General features: G+C 35.3%; 1 protein-coding gene across 3 annotated transcripts in view; it reads right to left on the bottom strand.

The window, feature by feature from the left end:
- The window catches only part of UNC13C (unc-13 homolog C), a 601,702-nt gene that overhangs the window by 204,925 nt on the left and 377,876 nt on the right, over positions 1 to 18,901 (bottom strand). For all 3 annotated transcript variants that reach the window (XM_028100275.2, XM_088025127.1, XM_028100274.2), the window contains one exon: positions 7,750 to 7,835. In XM_028100275.2, coding sequence (XP_027956076.2) covers positions 7,750 to 7,835 — 86 coding nt within the window. The remainder of the gene's footprint in view (positions 1 to 7,749; positions 7,836 to 18,901) is intronic.

The raw sequence follows: 18,901 nt of genomic DNA, 5'->3' as shown, positions 1-18,901 counted from the left end.
AACCACAATGTGTGGTAAAAATAATTGTTGGGAAATGTTTTCCTTTGTATGAGTGGACTGCATCAGGCTTGGGTGATTATATGGAATTGTGGCTGGAGATGAGCATTTGGGAATGAAACATATCGCTCTGCTTTTGCCTGTTTGTAAACATGGGTGTATATTCATTTGTGCATTCATTAGTTCAGAATGAGCATTTCTATTAAATGTCAGAGAATGGGGAGAGGAGGGAGATTTGAACAAAGAAGAATAAGAGCCCAGGGTACAGTGAGTCATGTGTTTGTGAAGTGTAACACAAGAACAAATGTTATAATAGGAAGTATTATAGGAGAAGAGGGAGGAAGTACTTATTTCTCTCTGAGAATCTCAGGGAAGACTTAATATAAGAAGTAACTTTTGAATTGAACTTTGAAGAATACATGGGTCTTTGCTAGGGATGGCAAGTAGGGAAAAGTGTGGGCAGGAGGGGATGTGCATTATGCACACTGTCTTGAAGTGGAAACTTATAAGAGGATTTCAGAGAAATGTCAAATATTTGGATGCAGCTAGGGCATATAGTCTATGTATGGGGGAGGCCTTAAACACTAGGGCTAAAATCAGGTACAGACAGGAAGGTACCGGTCCAGGCTAGGCTATAGAATTTGGACTTTATCCAAAGGCCAGGGAGGCATCTACAAAGGAAGAACCCTATCAATGAAAACGGAAGCAGGAAAGATGTGTGTCTAAACAAGGACAATGGTAAGAAGCACAGAAAAGAAAATTATGGAGGAGAATTTAGATATAGAGCTTATACTATATATTTGGTAATCAGATGCTGAGGAAAGAAAGAAGTCAACCATGACTTCCCAATTTTTAACTTAGGTGCCTGGAATGATTATTATGCTATTTTATAATATCAGGAACATGGAAGTGTCCTCAAGTCATGTTTAACTGTCTCTGTGGCATTCTGGTAGTCATTGCCAAAGTGCCTAAATCTTAACAAATAGCTTTTAGAATAGGAAAATGACTTATAAGTCATATGAAATACAGGATAGAAATTTTATTTTCAGGTACAAGATATTATCCATTAAAAGCTAATATTTTCACAAAAACATACTGTGCTATTTCTTTGAATAACTGAAAAACTGTTTCTGGACAGGAGTAATATTGATAATTCTCAAGAGGATGAAGGAAAGCCACCTGCCATCTCTCCTTGTTAAGAGACACCAAGATTCCTGTTACTCATGGGAGTTTCTGTACCTCTGAGGAATGTTGAAAAATGGAGAAAAAAAAAAGACACCAAATAGGTTGACTATTATTGCTGTAAGAAAGGGAGGCCAGAGAGATCCTTTACAAAGTGCTTTCAATCTCTGCTCCTCCATCCAGAGTCTTTGAAGTGTACATAGGTATAGCTTTAATCTCTTGTCATTCAAATAACGTGAAGGAAGATTGAAAGTAGGAAATAGGAGAAAAAATAAATACGTTGTTTCTAGGGAGATTTTATTCACTGTAGAAATTAGTAAGAAACCATTCTTATCTACTAAAAAATGAGGACTGACATAAATTGACAACCAGTGATTTGTGAGGGTAGATTTGAAAATCAGCATAAAATTGCTGACAAATAGACCAGAAAGATGACAAGTATGAAATAATAGTTTGAGGTAGACCAAGTAGGAAGTAGACCAGAAAGATGTTATATAGGAGAATACTTTAAATGAGGCTAAAGAAATTCATGGGGCAACAAGTCAGTTCTGGTATAGTCAAGGTAGTCAACAAGACCATTAGAGATGTAACCATGCCTTTGTGTTCTCATTATCTTTGTGGCTACAATGTCAAGGACAATGTTCTTAAATGTCAGGGTGGTCTGACACCCATATTTGGGCAAAGGGCAATAGAAAGAGATCGTACTTCTTTGAGAGAAGGCCTTCACAATAAATATAAAGAGAGTAAAAAACTCTCAGAATGTGTTCAATATGAAAATATTTGAATTTATAAGATAAAAGAAGATAGTGCAGGGAAAGTGTGAAGAAAAATTAATGGTACTAGTTGTGCTTACTAGGATGATGATATGCTGAAAAACTACAAAAGCAATCTGAGAATCTTCCACTATTGATGAGGTCCAACATGGTAACTAAGTGGCAGACAACAAAGATCAGTAATAAAAAGGCAGAACATCCAGAACTATCACGTTATGTTAACAGCACTGAAGCCTTGCTATCTTCAGTGTGTGGTACACCCACCAGTTGGCTGGCATCATCTCAGATTTTGCTAGAAATTAAGAGAATCCCACCTCCCCCAAAGATCAACTCAATCAAAATCTGTGCTTTAACAAGATTCCCAAGAGACCACTGGGAAACTAAAAGTTTGAGGAGCACTGATATGGGAGACTTTACTAATGCCAGGTGAAAGACGATTGGGTGTTCCATATTATAAATAATTTTATCTTGGCCTAAGTTATTAAAGTAAAACAGTAATTTTTAACCAATTTATTTTCAGTGACTCTGTTTTTCTATTCAAAGATTCATCTGAGAATGTGACAAATGCCTTAGACACCTCTCTTCCATACGACCCCTTCCTAAATGTGGATGCAATTTGAGGATATGACTTGAAAACCAGCCACAAATCCCAATTTAAGAATCAGTGTTTAAAAGAATCCCGAACACTCTTTTTACAGAACTATTAATTAGAAACCACCTGAATCCTTGTGGACCGCATCTACCATCTGGCTGCTATCTTGGGGCCTAGCAGGGTTTGTTCTTAACGAAGACTTTGAAGACAAAGACATATGTTACACAATCAGTGCCCTGAACAGGACTGTCCTGATTTAATAATTGGCAGGCAACCAAATTCTGTGGATATCAAGATGACAAACACAATGTCTGTAGTCAACTGGAATTACCAATTAAACATTTCAGTCACTTATAGGCATCTAGATATTTTAGTGGTATTATAAATCATTTCCAACTTCTTTTTTACTAAATTGTAATCCTCAAGGTTGTCATAATGGCTAGTATTTGTGGAGTATTTATTATGTGCTAGGAAACCATTGTTTACACATGTGGAAAGTAAGGCTTGCTGAGTTTAATAAATTATACAAAATCAGAGCTAAGAAGTTAATGGAAAGTAGCAGAGCCTGACCTCAGACCTAGGTCTAAATTATTGCAAAACCTACATTTGCACCTGCCAGGGTAAAGACTACAACAGTTTTTAAAATAAATTATTTAGAAAAAATTCCATAAAACCAATTTTGTTTCACAATTTCTCTCCCCCTTCCTGTGCTTCCTTTTGCACAGAAAGTACATCTTTTTTTTTAATTGGTAAAATAATTTGTCCTGGTTTTATTCAATAAGTTATCACCACAGTAATCAAATGAATTACTGTCTATCAGACTTGCAAGGTGGGCAATGTCAAATATTAAAAAAACAAGTTGGCTCATACAGATTGAGTAAAATTGGGGGAAAGTTGTTTCATTTTAAATTAGATTATTTCTTTTACAGAGTTGATGAGTTCATGAAGTAAAGCAAAAATCTGCCAACAGCTACAAGTCTGGAAGTTCTAGCTGGCTCCTCTCTGTCGACCTGACTTTATCACAGGTTGCTCACAAGTTGGACTCAGCTGCTTTAGTCACAAGATGAACTATGGAGCCCAAATTATGTAACAACACAGAGTCTTTCTAGGTCAACGGTTCAAAGCACTACTCCATAGTCAATCAATTTTAACAACAGTCTAGAAGGCAAAGAGGGAGAGTCAGAACATTACTATCAATGTGAACAAGAACCTGCCAGATGAGTGTTTTTAAGTATATGCCCTCTGCTCTGTGAGTCCTCATTTTCTCTAGTAATTATTCATGCCACATTTTAAAAAAGGGGGCGGTACATTTCTTGAAACCACCTATTAGATTGAAATAGTGAAAAGGAAGAAGGGAGAGAAAGTGAACAGATTCACATGCATTTGTGAACACTTTCCTAAGGGTTTAAACCTTGAATGACCCCGGAAGGAGACTGCTTTGAGACTTTGACAGATCTTTCCCTGCTTATATAAAAATAATCATAGTCCCGTCCCATTAGCATAGTGCTTTCCAGTTTGCAAAGCGCATTTAACATGTCATGCAATCCTCACACAAAGCTGGGGACTCTCTATGGCCTTCTTTTTTTTTTTTATTTAAATTCAATTAGCCAAGGTATAGTATGGTTTTTAATATAATGTTCAATGATTCATCAGTTCAGGTATGCCCTTCTTTTTTATAGAAAAGAAAATCAAGGTTTGAAGAAGCATTAATTGCCCAAGGTTGCACAGCCCATGTGTGATAAAGCTTTCGAAGTTCGTTTCCCAGACTCAGATCTCTTGCTGCCTCCTGACTTGCAATAACCACGAATGTTTAGTTTGAACATGGTAGGTATTCTACCTTGTCTCCAAGATGCTTTGCATAGGATTGTCCCATTTGCAATTCACTTCAAGTAAACAAACACATGGTGAGTTTCTATTATGGTTCAATAAATACAAAGATGGAAAAAACAATCTTTGCACTCAAAAGTCTTCTCTTCTGGTGGAAGATGCATGAATCGTAAACTGCAATCCAAGTTACTCCCTCAATATATTTCTCATGCCTTCTTGAAAATGTGTGTGAATGTGCAAATGTAATAACTACTGAATTGTACACTTTAAGTTGGTTGAATTGTATGGTATGTGAAATACCTCTCACTAAAACTATTTTAAAAAGTCAAATAAAAAATTCTTTTGAAAAAGGAGAGTCTTATCTCAAAAAAAGCTCAGATAATTGCAAATTATTTACTCTTGATCTTAGATCTGATTTTTGATGATACAATCTCAGCATTTTGGGATACTCTTCTTATACAAAATTATTACTCTATAATCAGTAAACATCTAAGCAAAGTACAGACACCCGTAGCATTCCTATCCTCATTGCTGTTTCCAACAAATATTAAATTTTTGAGATTAAATTCCTTAACAGAAATAGTGTGCTTAGTTCTCTAAAATAACTACTTATTTTTAAAAGTAAATGTAACATAAAACATCCAATAGTTACACAAATGTTACTACATAAGAAGCAAAGAGAGGACTGACCTAAACAAAATGTGTACCGGCAGACAGTGCTGCCTTGGGATGGTTCTAAATAATCAGATTCTTCCAAAACATGGGCAGGAGCCTCCCTGCCCGTGGCCCAACCCTCTGATCTAATGTGAACCTTTCACGTTACAGGTGACAATGATGATGCACAAAGGTGCTGACCTCTTGGAATGTTCCAAGATGATCACAAGCAGAAGTCTCCTCCTCTGCTCACCACTCCACTGAGTTGGGATTACCCAGGAAAGTCTTCATTTATTCAACAAGTAGTTACTAAGTAGCTTCTATTTTGTAGGCATCATTCTAGGCAAAAACCTTACATTGTGGTGAGGAAGACAGACTGTTAAGAAGCAATCAAATGCACATGCATAAACACACAAATAAAAAATAGCAATTTGGTGCTACACAGCCAATTAAAATAAGGTTGTTCCTGGCAGTGACTTTGGATCCTGAGAGGATGACATTAAACTCAGCCCCATGTGGCTGCTTATGAAGACTGGTGGGAAGAGAAGTCAAGGAAATAGAGCAGCATTGGAATAGCTCAAAGAACTTAGAATGTGCTGAGGAAAAGAAATGAATCCACAAAAACCCTACGTGTCTGACGTGAGTAACTGGATGAATGGTCATGCCAGTATTGCAATATGTGCAGGAGGAAGAAGGAGGCTTTGATAGGGGAGATCAGGAATTCTTTGTTGATCTTATAAAGTTCCAGATGTCTGAGAGACATTTGAGGTGGGTGGGGGAAGATAAAGGGTAGGACTAAGGGGGCACATGCTAGTTGAAAATTATTGGCCTAATGTATTGGTGCCTCCCGTTCGACTTAAGGAGACTCCTGTATTTCAGAGAAACAATTGTAGCAGAGTGGTATGAAAGGATGTGGTTGGTGGGAGGCCGAGGTAGAGGTAGAGAGAACAGGGTGGGCTGATACAATGGAGAACAAATATCTCATTGCAAAATGAGGAATTTGCACCTCTCAACAGTCTGGTTTAATGTTTAAAGAGAGAAAACCTCTGTATTTGTGGGTGGGAGACCCAGACTTTACCAGAAAACCAGATATTAAAATCTACTGTGTGCCTCTTTCAAATAATGAAAATGTCTGTATGTTCCCTCCATGTCCCCCAGCATCATGTTTACATTTTAGCCATGCCAGAAAACAAAATAAACAAAAAAACCCCAGTGATACAGTGAACTCTGTATCAGTCTTACCTCTGATACAGAGTATCATGAACTCTGAACCAGTCTTACCCTATTAATCTAATTTTCATGTTACAGTCAAAATGCTTTTTCTAAGTTGCAAATCTGAACAAGACATGTACCTCTGAAATCCCTATACTGTCTCCTGTCAAACTCCTCACCATGGCCCACCAGCTCCTGCATGCTGGTCCCTGCCAATGTCTCCAGCCTCTCTTCTTGCTACCTCTTGCTCATAGGACCTGTTGAGTGTGCTTTTCTCCAATGTACCTTGTGCTCACTCTCATTGCCAATGTTCTGTCCTCTGCCAGGACAAGACAGATATGCTTCTTGCTCATCTCTCCCCAGAACTAACTCCTACTTATCCCTCAGGTCTTTGTCAGGTAACACTTCCTCAGAGAAGTTCCTCTAGAAAGTCTGCCTTATTCCCTTTCCCAAATCTGATTTAGATGCTTTTCCTCCAGTCTATCATCGTTAACCTTAATCACCTCATATTACTTGTGGCTACCCTCCATAATTTTGTTGAGGACAGGGACCATGGCTGTCATGTTCACTGCTCTAACCCCCACACTGAGTATAGTGATGGACATTTAGCATCTACGGGCTGAAAATATATTGTTGAACAAATGCAAAGAAAATTTTCTTCTAGACTATAAGTTACTAGAGGACAGGAAACCTACACTGGTTTCTGGTTTTTTAACTCTAAGCATTGTGTGATGGCTCAAAGAATATTGATAGAATTTTTAACTTAGAGGTCTGGTTTGGTTTTTAAGTTTGTTTGTTTGTTTGTTTGTTTATTATGATATATATATATGTACACACACATAGAGAGAGAGAGAGAGAGAGAGAGAGAGCTAGGGAGAAGAACCGAGAGGCAGGGAGAGGGAGGGGAAAAGAATCCCAAGCAGACCCATGCTGAGTGCAGTTTACCTCACTAGATCAGGGGCTGGATCTTATGGCCCTGAGATCATGACCCCAGCCAAAACCAAGAGTCAGAAGGTTAACGTACTGAGCCACCCAGGTGCCCCTAGAGTTCTATTTTAAAGAGCTCTATTTCCCTTGTAAGATTTGGACTTATTGAGAATGGTGTTTCTGGCAAAGAGCCCTGCCATTGTCTTTTTGAAAACTCTGGTCAGATTTTAACTTTCATAGCCATGGATACAATTTTCAAGTCTGTCTAGACAAATTCTACCTACTCATGCCTTCAATATGGTCTGCTTTGGTAAGTGAACTGCCATAAGGTATCCCTGCATCTGAGCATTAGCCTATGAGTGAAATACTTATTATGATCCTGCAGCTTAGATGACTTGATTAAAAATGTATGTTTTTGAGGGCTTTTAAAAAACTTGGAGACCTTTATTTTCCTACAATGTGGAAATAAGTTTTAGAACTAATCACAACATTTTAATGCATCAATTTTTACATTTAAAGTCAAGAACACAAAATCACAATTTGCCTAAAACATGTGTTCTAAGAAGTATAAATATTTGTAATTACCTTCTAGTGCATATTTCATATCTTGAGCAAAAAGGGTCCACATAATTTCAGCACTTATTTTTCCCATGTTCATTTCTTGAGGAAACCTAAAACCAAACACATATGTGAGTACATCAAAAAGAGAAATCTGTCTAAAAAATGAAATACCACATTTGACATATATGCCACAGTAATTGTTATATAGCTCTTAATACTTTTATTTATGAGATTTTCCTTTATAAGCTTTCACAGGTAGGGACAACGCTACATACCAGAGTGTGGAAATAAACACAATTATTGGGTGCTGGGAAAACAGACTCCGTAACATTGTACAAAGTAGCAGTGCCTCGAGTTCCTGATGGATGTCTCACGCTATGTGTTTGTTTGCTCTAAAGAGCCCTTTTAGTTTTATCACTCTGTTTTCATATAGCTCAATTTTGAAGATAGGGCATATGATTCTGAGTACCAGACACCACGTAACACCCAAAACAACACCTCACATTCATCTGTTAGCCATTTTCCTTAAAGCATGCTTGAGTGCTTCCATTCTTTATTTGCTTAAAATAAATTATTTCAGAAAGACTCCTCACTTCTCTGGTAAAATGGCCCACTGGTGACCCATTCATCAAGACTTCAGAATTCCCAAGCATGTCTGTGTTTTAGATCAAATAAACTTTAGTATTAAGATTCCTATTGCCACATTCTACTCGTATGCGTTTTCAATCTTATGATAAGGCTCCTAGTAATATAAGCCCAATGAATACAATGACTAAGTCTTTTCATTATATTGAAAACACCACACGCCAATATGTTAAGACTTAAAGTGTTTTCTGTTCTAACAAATATTTTATACATACTTACAAAAAAATAATATATACTAAGAAACAAAAAAATATATGTTAAGGAATAAAAACAGCACTCACATTCATTTATATTTTTGAGTTTAAATAAAAAAGAGTAATACCAATCCTGAATGGGATAGAAAGGGTTACCTAAGTTAATATGACCTCAATATGACCACAAATAAGAAAAACAAAACACTGACACTACATAAAACTATTCTAGCCCAACTTTCCACCAAAAGCAGGTGTGTTTCATCAGATATCCCTTACCACCTGCCATCAATTTGTCTAATAATGTTAATTGATATTTTAAAACTTACATGCAGAATCTGTACATTTATCAAGTATTTAAACTCAGAACACTTTCTCTGATCGAAAAAATTAATATAACCTGAATATACACAATTTAGTTTTCAACATTAAATTTTTTTCTATGGATATAAAAATAAGCATAGGCAAGTAATTTATTTCAAAAGTTTTCATTTATGGATAGCCACTAACATCACACAATTTGTAGCATATTATTTTTTATGTAATAATTATGTAGCACCAAAAGTATAAGTGATAGAACATAATGAGAGTGCTTTAAGCTCATAAAAGAAAGAAACTGATTATTTTAATTTTTTGAATCAAGAATGAAGAACATATTAATTCACTTTATAATTCTCTGATATTAAAAAAAAGCACATTATACAAAAAGAAAACTAAGGAACAATATCCCTCATAAGAATAGTTGCAAAACTCCTTGGTAAAAAATGGCAAATGTGATCCTGCAATATAAAAAAGATAATACATCATGATCAAGAAAGGTTTATCCTAAAAATGCAATGTTGGTTTAACATTCAAAAACGAATCAATGTAATTTACTGTATTAACAGAGTATATAGAAAAACTTATCTCAATAGACAGAAAAAATATGTGACAAAGCTTAACATTCATTCATGATAAATAAAATTCTGAAAACTAGGAATTAGAGGGAACTCAACCTTATAAAGAGAATATACAAAAACCTACAACAAACATTATACTTAATGGTCTCATACTAAGATTGAAATCAAAGCAGTGATATTTACATCGCTACTCCTATTAAACATTATACTGGCATTCCTAAAGACTGAAAGAAGACAAGAAAAAGAAATAAGAAAAGGGGCATATAGGGGCGCCTGGGTGGCTCAGTCGATTGGGCGTCTGCCTTCAGCTCAGGTCATGATCTCAGGGCTCTGGGATTGAGTCTTATGTCTGGCTCCCTGCTCAGCAGGGAGTCTGCTTCTCCCACTCCCTCTGCTCCTCCCCACTGCTTGTGTTTGCTCTTTCTCAAATAAATAAATAAAATCTTAAAAAAAGAAAAGAAAAGAAAGGGGCATATAGATAGGAAAGGAAGAAATAAAATTCTATTTTCAGACATGATTATCTATGCAGAGAAGTCCTCCCCCCTGCCAAAAAAAAAAAAAAAAAAAAAACACTAGAGAAAAAGCCACTAACTTGGTCCAGCAGCATCAAGGAATAAACATTCAGTATCCAAATCATTGTATTTCTATACACTAGCAATGAACCATTGGAGACTGAAACTTAAATAACAGTATTATTCATCATATCACTGAAAGTTATGAAATACTTAGATATAAATCTAAGAAAATATGTACAAGACTTATAGGAAGAAAACTACAAAGTACTGAGGAGAGACACCAAATAAAACCTAAATAAATGGAGAAATATATTGTACTTGTGGATGGATATATTCAATATTGTTAGAATGTCAAATTTTCCCAAATTGATTTATAGATTCGATGAATCTCAATGAGAATTCCAGCAGGATATTTTTGTGGAAACCGACAAAGTGATTCTAAAATTTACATGGTAAAGGCAAAAGACCAAGAAGAACAAAAAGTAATGTTAAAAAAAGCTGAAGCATTTACATCACGTGTCTTCATAGCTTACTATGAAATACAGTAATTAAGACAATGCATCTTCAAATACAAGGTTAATTATTTTTCAATAAGATGTTCCAGTGATTCAATGGGGAAATGGTAGTCTTCAACACGTTGTCCTAGATGTCCATATGCCAAAAAAATAGACCTCAACCCATACTCTACAACATATGAAAAATTAACTCAAAATGGATCACACACCTAAATATAAAACCTTAAACTATAAAACTTCTAAAACAAAATATAGTAGAAAATCTTTACGACTTTGTATTAGGCAATGGTTACTTAGATTTGATGCAAAAAGTGCAAATCATAAAATATTGATAAACTTGGACTATGAAAATTAAAGTCTGTTCTTCAAAAAGTACTGTTGTGAAAATGAAAACATAAGCAACAGTATAGGAGAAAACAGTTTGCAAAACACATATCTGATAAAGGAATTTTATCCAAAATATATAAATTACCCTCCAATCTCAATAAAAAATAATTACCTAATAAAAAAATGGGCAATGGATTTGAATGACACTTCAGAAAGGAAGATAATTAGATGGAAACTAAGCACATGAAAATGTGTTCAACATTACCATTAGGTACTTTCAAAGTAAAACTATAATGTGATACCACTATATGTCTACTAGAACAACTTAAAAACAAAATGAAACATAACAAAACAAAATCTGACAATACCACAGGCTAGCATGGTTGCAGAGAAGCTGGAAAACTGATGTATTTTGGCTGAGAAAACAAAATGTTCGATTCAGATTGGAAAGCAATTTGGCAATTTCTTATAAAGTTAAATATACATTTAACCAGCAGTCCCTCTCTAAGTATTTATCCAAGAGAAATGACACTATATTTATAGGAAACACTGTACATGTTGCTTAATTCTTAATCACCAAATACTGCAAACATCAATGTCCTTCAACTGACGAATGGATAAATCAGCAGTGATAGATTCACAGATTGGAATTTACTAAGCAATAAAAAGGAATAAAATACTAACACATGTAACAATGCAGAGGAGTACCAAATGAGTTATGCTGAATGAAAGAAGTTGGGTTCCAAAGCCTACATACCATGATTCCAATACACTACTGAAAAGACAGAAAGAGAAAATATATCAGTAGCTGCCAGTGGCTTGTGTGCGCTGACTATAAAGGAGTGTGGAGAAACTTTTGGCATGATAAACATACTTTATATCTTAATGTTGGTAGTTACATGACTATGTGTTTGTTTTTTATTTCAACAATTTTTGCTCTTCGTTATTTCTTCATTTTCTTTGAGGTTAATATGTTGTTTCTTTTCTAAATTCTTACGATACTTAGGTAATTAATTTGGGGGATTTCTTCCATTCTTATGTGTATTTAAAGTATAAATTTCTTTCAGGAACTGCACTTAGCCATATCCTAAAAAACATTTTATTGTATATTCGTATTAATACAATCAAACTGTTTCAAAATTTTAATTTTCGTATTTTTCTGTTTCGGGAAGTCTGCAATTTTAATGTCCTAACATCTTTTCTTTTTTAATGAAAGTATAGTTGACACATAATGTTACATTAGTTTCAGGTGTAAACATAACAATTCAGTATCTCTATAAGTTATGCTATGCTTTGCTCACTACAACTGGAGCTATTATCTTTCACCAGACAATGCTATTACATATGATTTTTTTAAAGGTTTTTTATTTATTCATGAGAGAGAGAGAAAGAGAGAGAGGCAGAGGGAGAAGCAGGCTCCCAAGGAGCAAGGAGCCCGATGCGGGACTTCATCCCTGGACTCTGGGATCATGACCTGAGCCGAAGGCAGATGCCTAACCATCTGAGCCACCCAGGCGCCCAGCTATTATGGATCATTGACTACATTCCCTATGCTGTACCTTTCATCCCCGTGATGATTTATTCCATAACTGGAAGACTGTATCTCCCAATTCCCTTAACCCATTTTGCCTACCCCCCCCCAACGCCCTCCCTTCTGGGAACCATCAGTTTGTTCTATTTATAGGTCTGTTTCTGCTTTTTGTTTATTCATTCATTTTGTTTTTTAGATCCCATATGTAAGTGAAATCATATGTTATTTGTCTAATCTTGATTCTTAACTTCAGCTGTTTGGATTTCCTAATATCTTCTTGTTGCTGTTTTCTCCTTAGCCTATGGTCAAAGAACACATTTTGAATGATTTTGATCTTTTGAAATTTGCGGAGATTTTCTTTATACCCCACTATATAGTTAATTTTGATAAATAATCTTTATTATAACATCTTTTGTGTCCTCGAACGTCATTCTGGCTATTTTTTTCTGTACTATCTTCATGTTAACTAATTTTCTCTTCATTTGTGGATAACATGCTGTTCAATCCAATATTATTAATTTCATTTGTTGTAGTTTTCAGTTCTAGAATTTCTATTTGATCCTTTCAGTAGTTTCAAGTTCATAGCTGAATTTTGCCTTTTTGTTAATTTCTTAAATATATTCATCACAATTATAACATTTGAGTCTCTAAATTCCATTGTATTAATCTCTTATAATGTCTGCTTATTTTTGATTGAATTAAAGACTTTTTGTTTGTGAAAAATGTATATACAATTTAAGTATCCCTATGATGTTAGTATTCTTCAGAAAGGATTTACTTTTCTTCTGGCAGAAGTGTTCTAGGGTTTGAGAGAGATGACCTTTATCCATTTAGGGACTGAGTTCATTCAAAGCAAGTCTTTATTTTACTCATACTCACTCCTAGCATGTAACCCTTCATAGGCCCAGTTGTATGCTTGAGATGTTCATCTGGACCCACCACTTCACATGGCCTGAATTTCAATTGTTCTCCTGTTCCTGTGTTCAGCTTTCTCAGTTTTTCAGCTGCTACTTTCTGTCTAGCTTCTCAGGCTCTCAGTCTTTGTCTCTAGGTAAATCAGTTAATGCTTCTAGGGGAGTGATCAACACATATCCAACACAGTTTCCTGGTAAACACATGTGTTCCATAAGAAATTAAAGGAGCTAATATATATATATATATATATATATATACATGTATATATATATATATATATATATATATATATATATAGACTGGGACACCTGGGTGGCTCAGTCGGTTAAGCCTCTGCCTTCGGCTCAGGTCATGATCCCAGGGTCCTGGGATCGAGTCCTGCATCGGTCTCCTTGCTCAGCGGGGAGCCTGCTTCTCCCTCTGCCTGCCACTCCCCTTGTTTGTGTGCTCTCTCTTCCTGACAAATAAATAAATAAAATCTTTAAAAGAAAATATCAACTGATGGAAGAGATAAGCTGTGCACCCCAATTAATAGTTGTAATTATCATAAGACTCTAAAAGTGACTTCTAAAATATTTTTTTTCCTTTAATATGGAAGCTTTAATGAGATAACTTAAAAACAAGGAATCTAAAAATTAGATGTTTATCTCAGGATTTTCTCAATTGCATAACCAATCAATGACAAGTGTGATTTTCATTCTTGAGCAACTGTGGGTTAAGGGGTCCCATCGCTAGTATTAAATCCTCAACATGGCAAAACCTAAACCCAATCAAGCCACCATTTAAATTAAAACAACACAGTAGAAAAACACACACAGTAAATATGTGAAATGAATAATATTAATATAAAAGGAACTGTTATATATCTATAGGAAAAAAATGATTAGAAAAAATGGCTAATGGAATGGTCAATTTATTTTATTTTATTTTTTTTAAAGATTTATTTACTTATTTATTTGTCAGAGAGAGAAAGAGAGATCTCAAGCAGGGGCAGCGGCAGGCAGAGACAGAAGCAGACTCCCCACTGAGCAAGGAGCCTGATGCAGGGCTCCATCCCAGGACCCTGGGATCATGACCTGAGCCGAAGGCAGACGCTTAACGACTGAGCCACCCAGGCGCCCCTGAACAGTCAATTTAAAAAGAAAAACACAAAAGCTTAAAAACATAGGAAAAGAGATGTTTAACTTTTCTAATAATGAAATTGTCATTAAAATAGTTAAAATTTAGGGCGCCTGGGTGGCTCAGTTGGTTAAGCGACTGCCTTCGGCTCAGGTCATGATCCTGGAGTCCCGGGATCGAGTCCCGCATCGGGCTCCCTGCTTGGCAGGGAGTCTGCTTCTCCCTCTGACCCTCCCCCCTCTCGTGCTCTCTGTCTCTCAAATAAATAAATAAAATCTTTAAAAAAATAGTTAAAAATTTTTACTGAAAAAAGTTCAGATTAGAAAACATTAAAAAATGGTAAAAAATATTCGGACTTGTTTAAGCCTGTTTTTCAAAAGTCATCTAATGACTCTCTATGGGCTTCCAATGCTTATGCAATTCCAACACCTGTGTTACTCCCACTCCCTCTATCCTGTATCCCAGGAGTCCCTTCTCTGGGCTGCATCATCCTGATGTTATACGAAGCCACAGAATAATATGCAACTATCAAAAAGAACAAGATCAATTTGCTTGTATTGACACAAAAAGATGCCTATCAGGAAGTGTTACATGAAAAACGCAAATTACAAATCAGTATACATAATACGATTACATATTTTATAAAAATATATATATCAATGTATGTATATTTAATATGTGTAAAATAAACTTTACTAAATGAATACCTATGCTTATACGTGCAGAAAATATGAGCTAGAAAAAAATACACCCCACTATTGAAAATTTGTAAGGCTTGGGGGGGGTTCTTAGGTTTTTTATTTTCTTCACAAAAATGATGCATAAACATGAGAACTTTCATTTTCTTCTTTACACAGCTCTGTGTAGCTAAGATTATTTTGTAACCACAAAAATTTTAAAAATCATTTCTCTTTTGCAATAAAATCAATGGGAATTCTACCAAATATGTAATTCTTTAAAATTTTATTTCTCACAAAATCTGTATTTGGCTATTAATATTCTCATTTTACAAGTGAGCAATTGGTGATCAGAATTTAAGCACTGAGCTATTTTCCCAGAGTTCATGATCTCTCCAATAAAGCAGAAGATATTCAATGATTTTTTTTTTGATACTTAGAAGAGACATAAACTTTACTTTGATTACATTCATTTTAGACTCAGGAACATTAGAGATTAAGAAATGTGTCCTACACCAAACAAATCAATGGAAGAATCAGAAATAGAGTTTATGCTTCTCAACCATATTTTTCATTCTTTTTTTTTGACAGTAACAAAAATTCCTTAGCATTGAAAATGTCTTCATAGCTAATTTTGTCTTTTTTTGTATTAGCTTATTAATTTTGCCTTAAATTATTTACAGTTCAAATTATTAGCTTCATATTTTATACAATAGTCCCTCTTTAAATCTCAAGATCTACTTCTTGCTAAGCTCTACTACTATGCAGGAAACAATCTTTGGAGCTTGAGATATTTTCTGAGATCTGTTTTAGAAATTTTGCTGATAGTGTATTGTATGCTGGTTCCAAATTCGGTTGCACTTACCATTACCTATGGAGATAATGGATATCCTACGCTAGAAAAAAACAACTCAAAGCATATTTATTTATTTAATAGTTACACAGGTTCTTCTGAAGTCTATATTTTTATTTTACTTTGCTACTTCTCTATGGTATTTTTGGTGCATTTCAAAATATTTCTCTGGCTCTTTCTTACATATAATCCAACAAAATAAAAAATATCACTATTTAGCCCTGAATCTAGATGGCAAATGGAGTCATCAACCTCTGCCACAATCCGTAGCATCTTCTCCTTCCCACAATTCTGTGGATTCTTCCTTTGACAAGACTGAAATCTGCTGTCCCTTGCCTCTTCCTACTGTCACATCCCTTATTCAAGTCTTAACCCTCATTTGCCTCAAGAATTGCACTAGTTTATCTATTTGCCTCCATTTCTCTCTCTTCCAGTACACCTCTATATTATCATGTAAGTTACCTTTTAAAAACACAGGCCATACTATTTCAACATTTAATTTTTTTAATTTTTATTTTATTTATTTTTAAATTTTTATTATTTTTAAAAAATATTTTTAGGCCACAATATTTCAAACTACTGCTTTAAAACCATCAACTGCTTATTACACATTCATTAGCATAGAAAAGTATCAACTCATTAATGTTACTTTCTTGGCCAGTGAAGATCTCATCCTGACTTTAACTTCTATCTCTACCCTCCAACATTTTCATGCTCTACCCACCGAGCTTATAATTTCTCAACATATCTGATGTCCCATATCTTCCCATCATTTTCCCCATCTATTCTCTTTCCTCCTGAATTTCCATTTGATCCTAATTGCCCCTTCCTTCAAAGCACAGCTCGAGTAACACCTGTCTCTAAGTCCTCTGTTGTACTCAAGGCAGAATCAGCAGTGATTAATTAGCTGTGAAGGATAAGGGCAAAGGATACCATGACTATAAACTGCATCATAGCTAACTTAATATTAAGAGTTAGTGATTGTACTGGTGCTTTTTTACTATGTAAATCCCATAATTTTAATGTGGACATAAGATTTAACAGTATAATTTCATTGACATTTGCTTTATACTTCAAAACTGATAAAAATTATCTATTTTTTCTTTGACTAATTTGTTTAGCATTAAAAAACTCCTCTCCTCTTAGAATCTCTTCACTACCAAATAATATTAATTATGTTTACACAATCTTCTACTGGGTATTTAGCCTAAAGACACAGATGTAGTAAAAAGAAGGGCCATATGCACCTCAACGTTCATAGCAGCAATGTCCACAATAGCCAAACTGTGGAAAGAGCCAACATGTCCTTCAACAGATGAATGGATAAAGAAGACGTGGTCCATATATACAATGGAATATTACTCAGCCATCAGAAAGGATGAATACCCAACTTTTACATCAACATGGATGGGACTGGAGGAGAGTATGCTCAGTGAAATAAGTCAAGCAGAGAAAGTCCATTATCATATGGTTTCACTTACTTGTGGAACATAAGGAAGAGCATAGAGGACATTAGGAGAAGGAAGGGAACAATGAGGGGGGGAATCGGAGGGAGAGACGAACCATGAGAGACTATGGACTCCAGGAAACAAACTGAGGGTTCTAGAGGGGAGGGGGAGTGGGGAGATGGGTTAGCCTGGTGATGGGTATTAAGGAGGGCACGTATTGTGTGGAGCACTGGGTGTTATGCACAAACAATGAATCGTGGATCACTACATCAAAAACTAATGATGTACTGTATGGTGACTAACATAATATAATAAAATAAATTTAAAACTAAAACAAACAAACAAACAAACAAAAAAAACAAACAATCTTCTAAATGCATACATGTATTTCCTCTCCACATGATTTAAACAATTCCAGAAGCCAAGATATAACCTGGTGACAATATCTGCAAAGCTAATAGTTTCCACAACAATTTTTTACTCCTACCTACCTAGAGAAAAAGGGGGAGAAAAAATTCACAACTATGAGCAAAATACAAAAGATGAAAAAACCAAATCTGTCATTGGAGTGAGAAGAGAGACATCTAGTATGTGTCCTAATAGATTTTTATCAAGTTCCAAGTAACTGCTGGTTAAATTTTGTTTCCAGTTTTTAAGGGGGCACAAAATAATACTCCCCCACAGTGGTTTTGTTTCTGGCACTGTGTCCAAATTTCCCTTATAGATTTGCAAATACATAATTTCACATCGGCAAATTTTATATGCTTTATCTGTGCTGTATCCCCAGTACCAAATTATGATACAGAAGGCAGAGCTGTTTTCTTCCAACACACTTCACAGTTGAATATTCCTGCCTTTTGTTGGGACTGGCTAGTAAGTCCATGCAATCTGCATATTTGCTAGAGGCTTCTCTTCCACAGTTTAACACCATTCTTGCTATTCTGTCTGCACAATCTGCAGAAGTATAATGGAGTGGTTAAACCTCAATGTAATCCAAAAGATAGATATTTGATTTCTCCTCTGTGGCTTAACTAATTCACCCAGTGGAGTAGTGCATGACCTCCTAAAACTCAATGTCCTCATCTGTCAAACAGGAACGATAATAAATGTACACTTGGGGCTTTTTCCAGGGCTGTTGTAAAGATTAAGTGATAGTTTACATGTAAATACTTTGTACAGCCACTGGCACATCGTGAGCACTCAATAAGGGTTTACTGATGATAATGAAATTTTAACTATAAGACATAGATGAAAATATTATTGAAGATCCATTGATTTCTAATGTGAACAAAATTATCATAGAAACCAAACGGAAGTTTACATTTGAACTGGCTAGTTTTTAGTTCTCCAGAACGAAATAAGTTGCTAATAAGATTAATAGCAATAAACTTGATTGCAGAGGGAAATTCTTAGCACTCACAGGACTAAACTGGTTTCAGAAACTTCAGAAATCACAAGTACTCTCTGATAATGTATATCCTAATCACAAATTCCAAACTATGAGACAAGCAGCTTGGAAGAGGTTTTGACCTCCACGACTA

The sequence above is a fragment of the Eumetopias jubatus genome, unplaced genomic scaffold (assembly GCF_037043125.1).
Source record: "Eumetopias jubatus isolate StellerSeaLion01/CBP00866 unplaced genomic scaffold, mEumJub1_p1.0 scaffold_7, whole genome shotgun sequence".
In the NCBI taxonomy this organism is placed as follows: Eukaryota; Metazoa; Chordata; class Mammalia; order Carnivora; family Otariidae; genus Eumetopias; species Eumetopias jubatus.
Note: the sequence above shows the minus strand (reverse complement) of the source record. Positions and strands in the feature narration are given on the sequence as shown.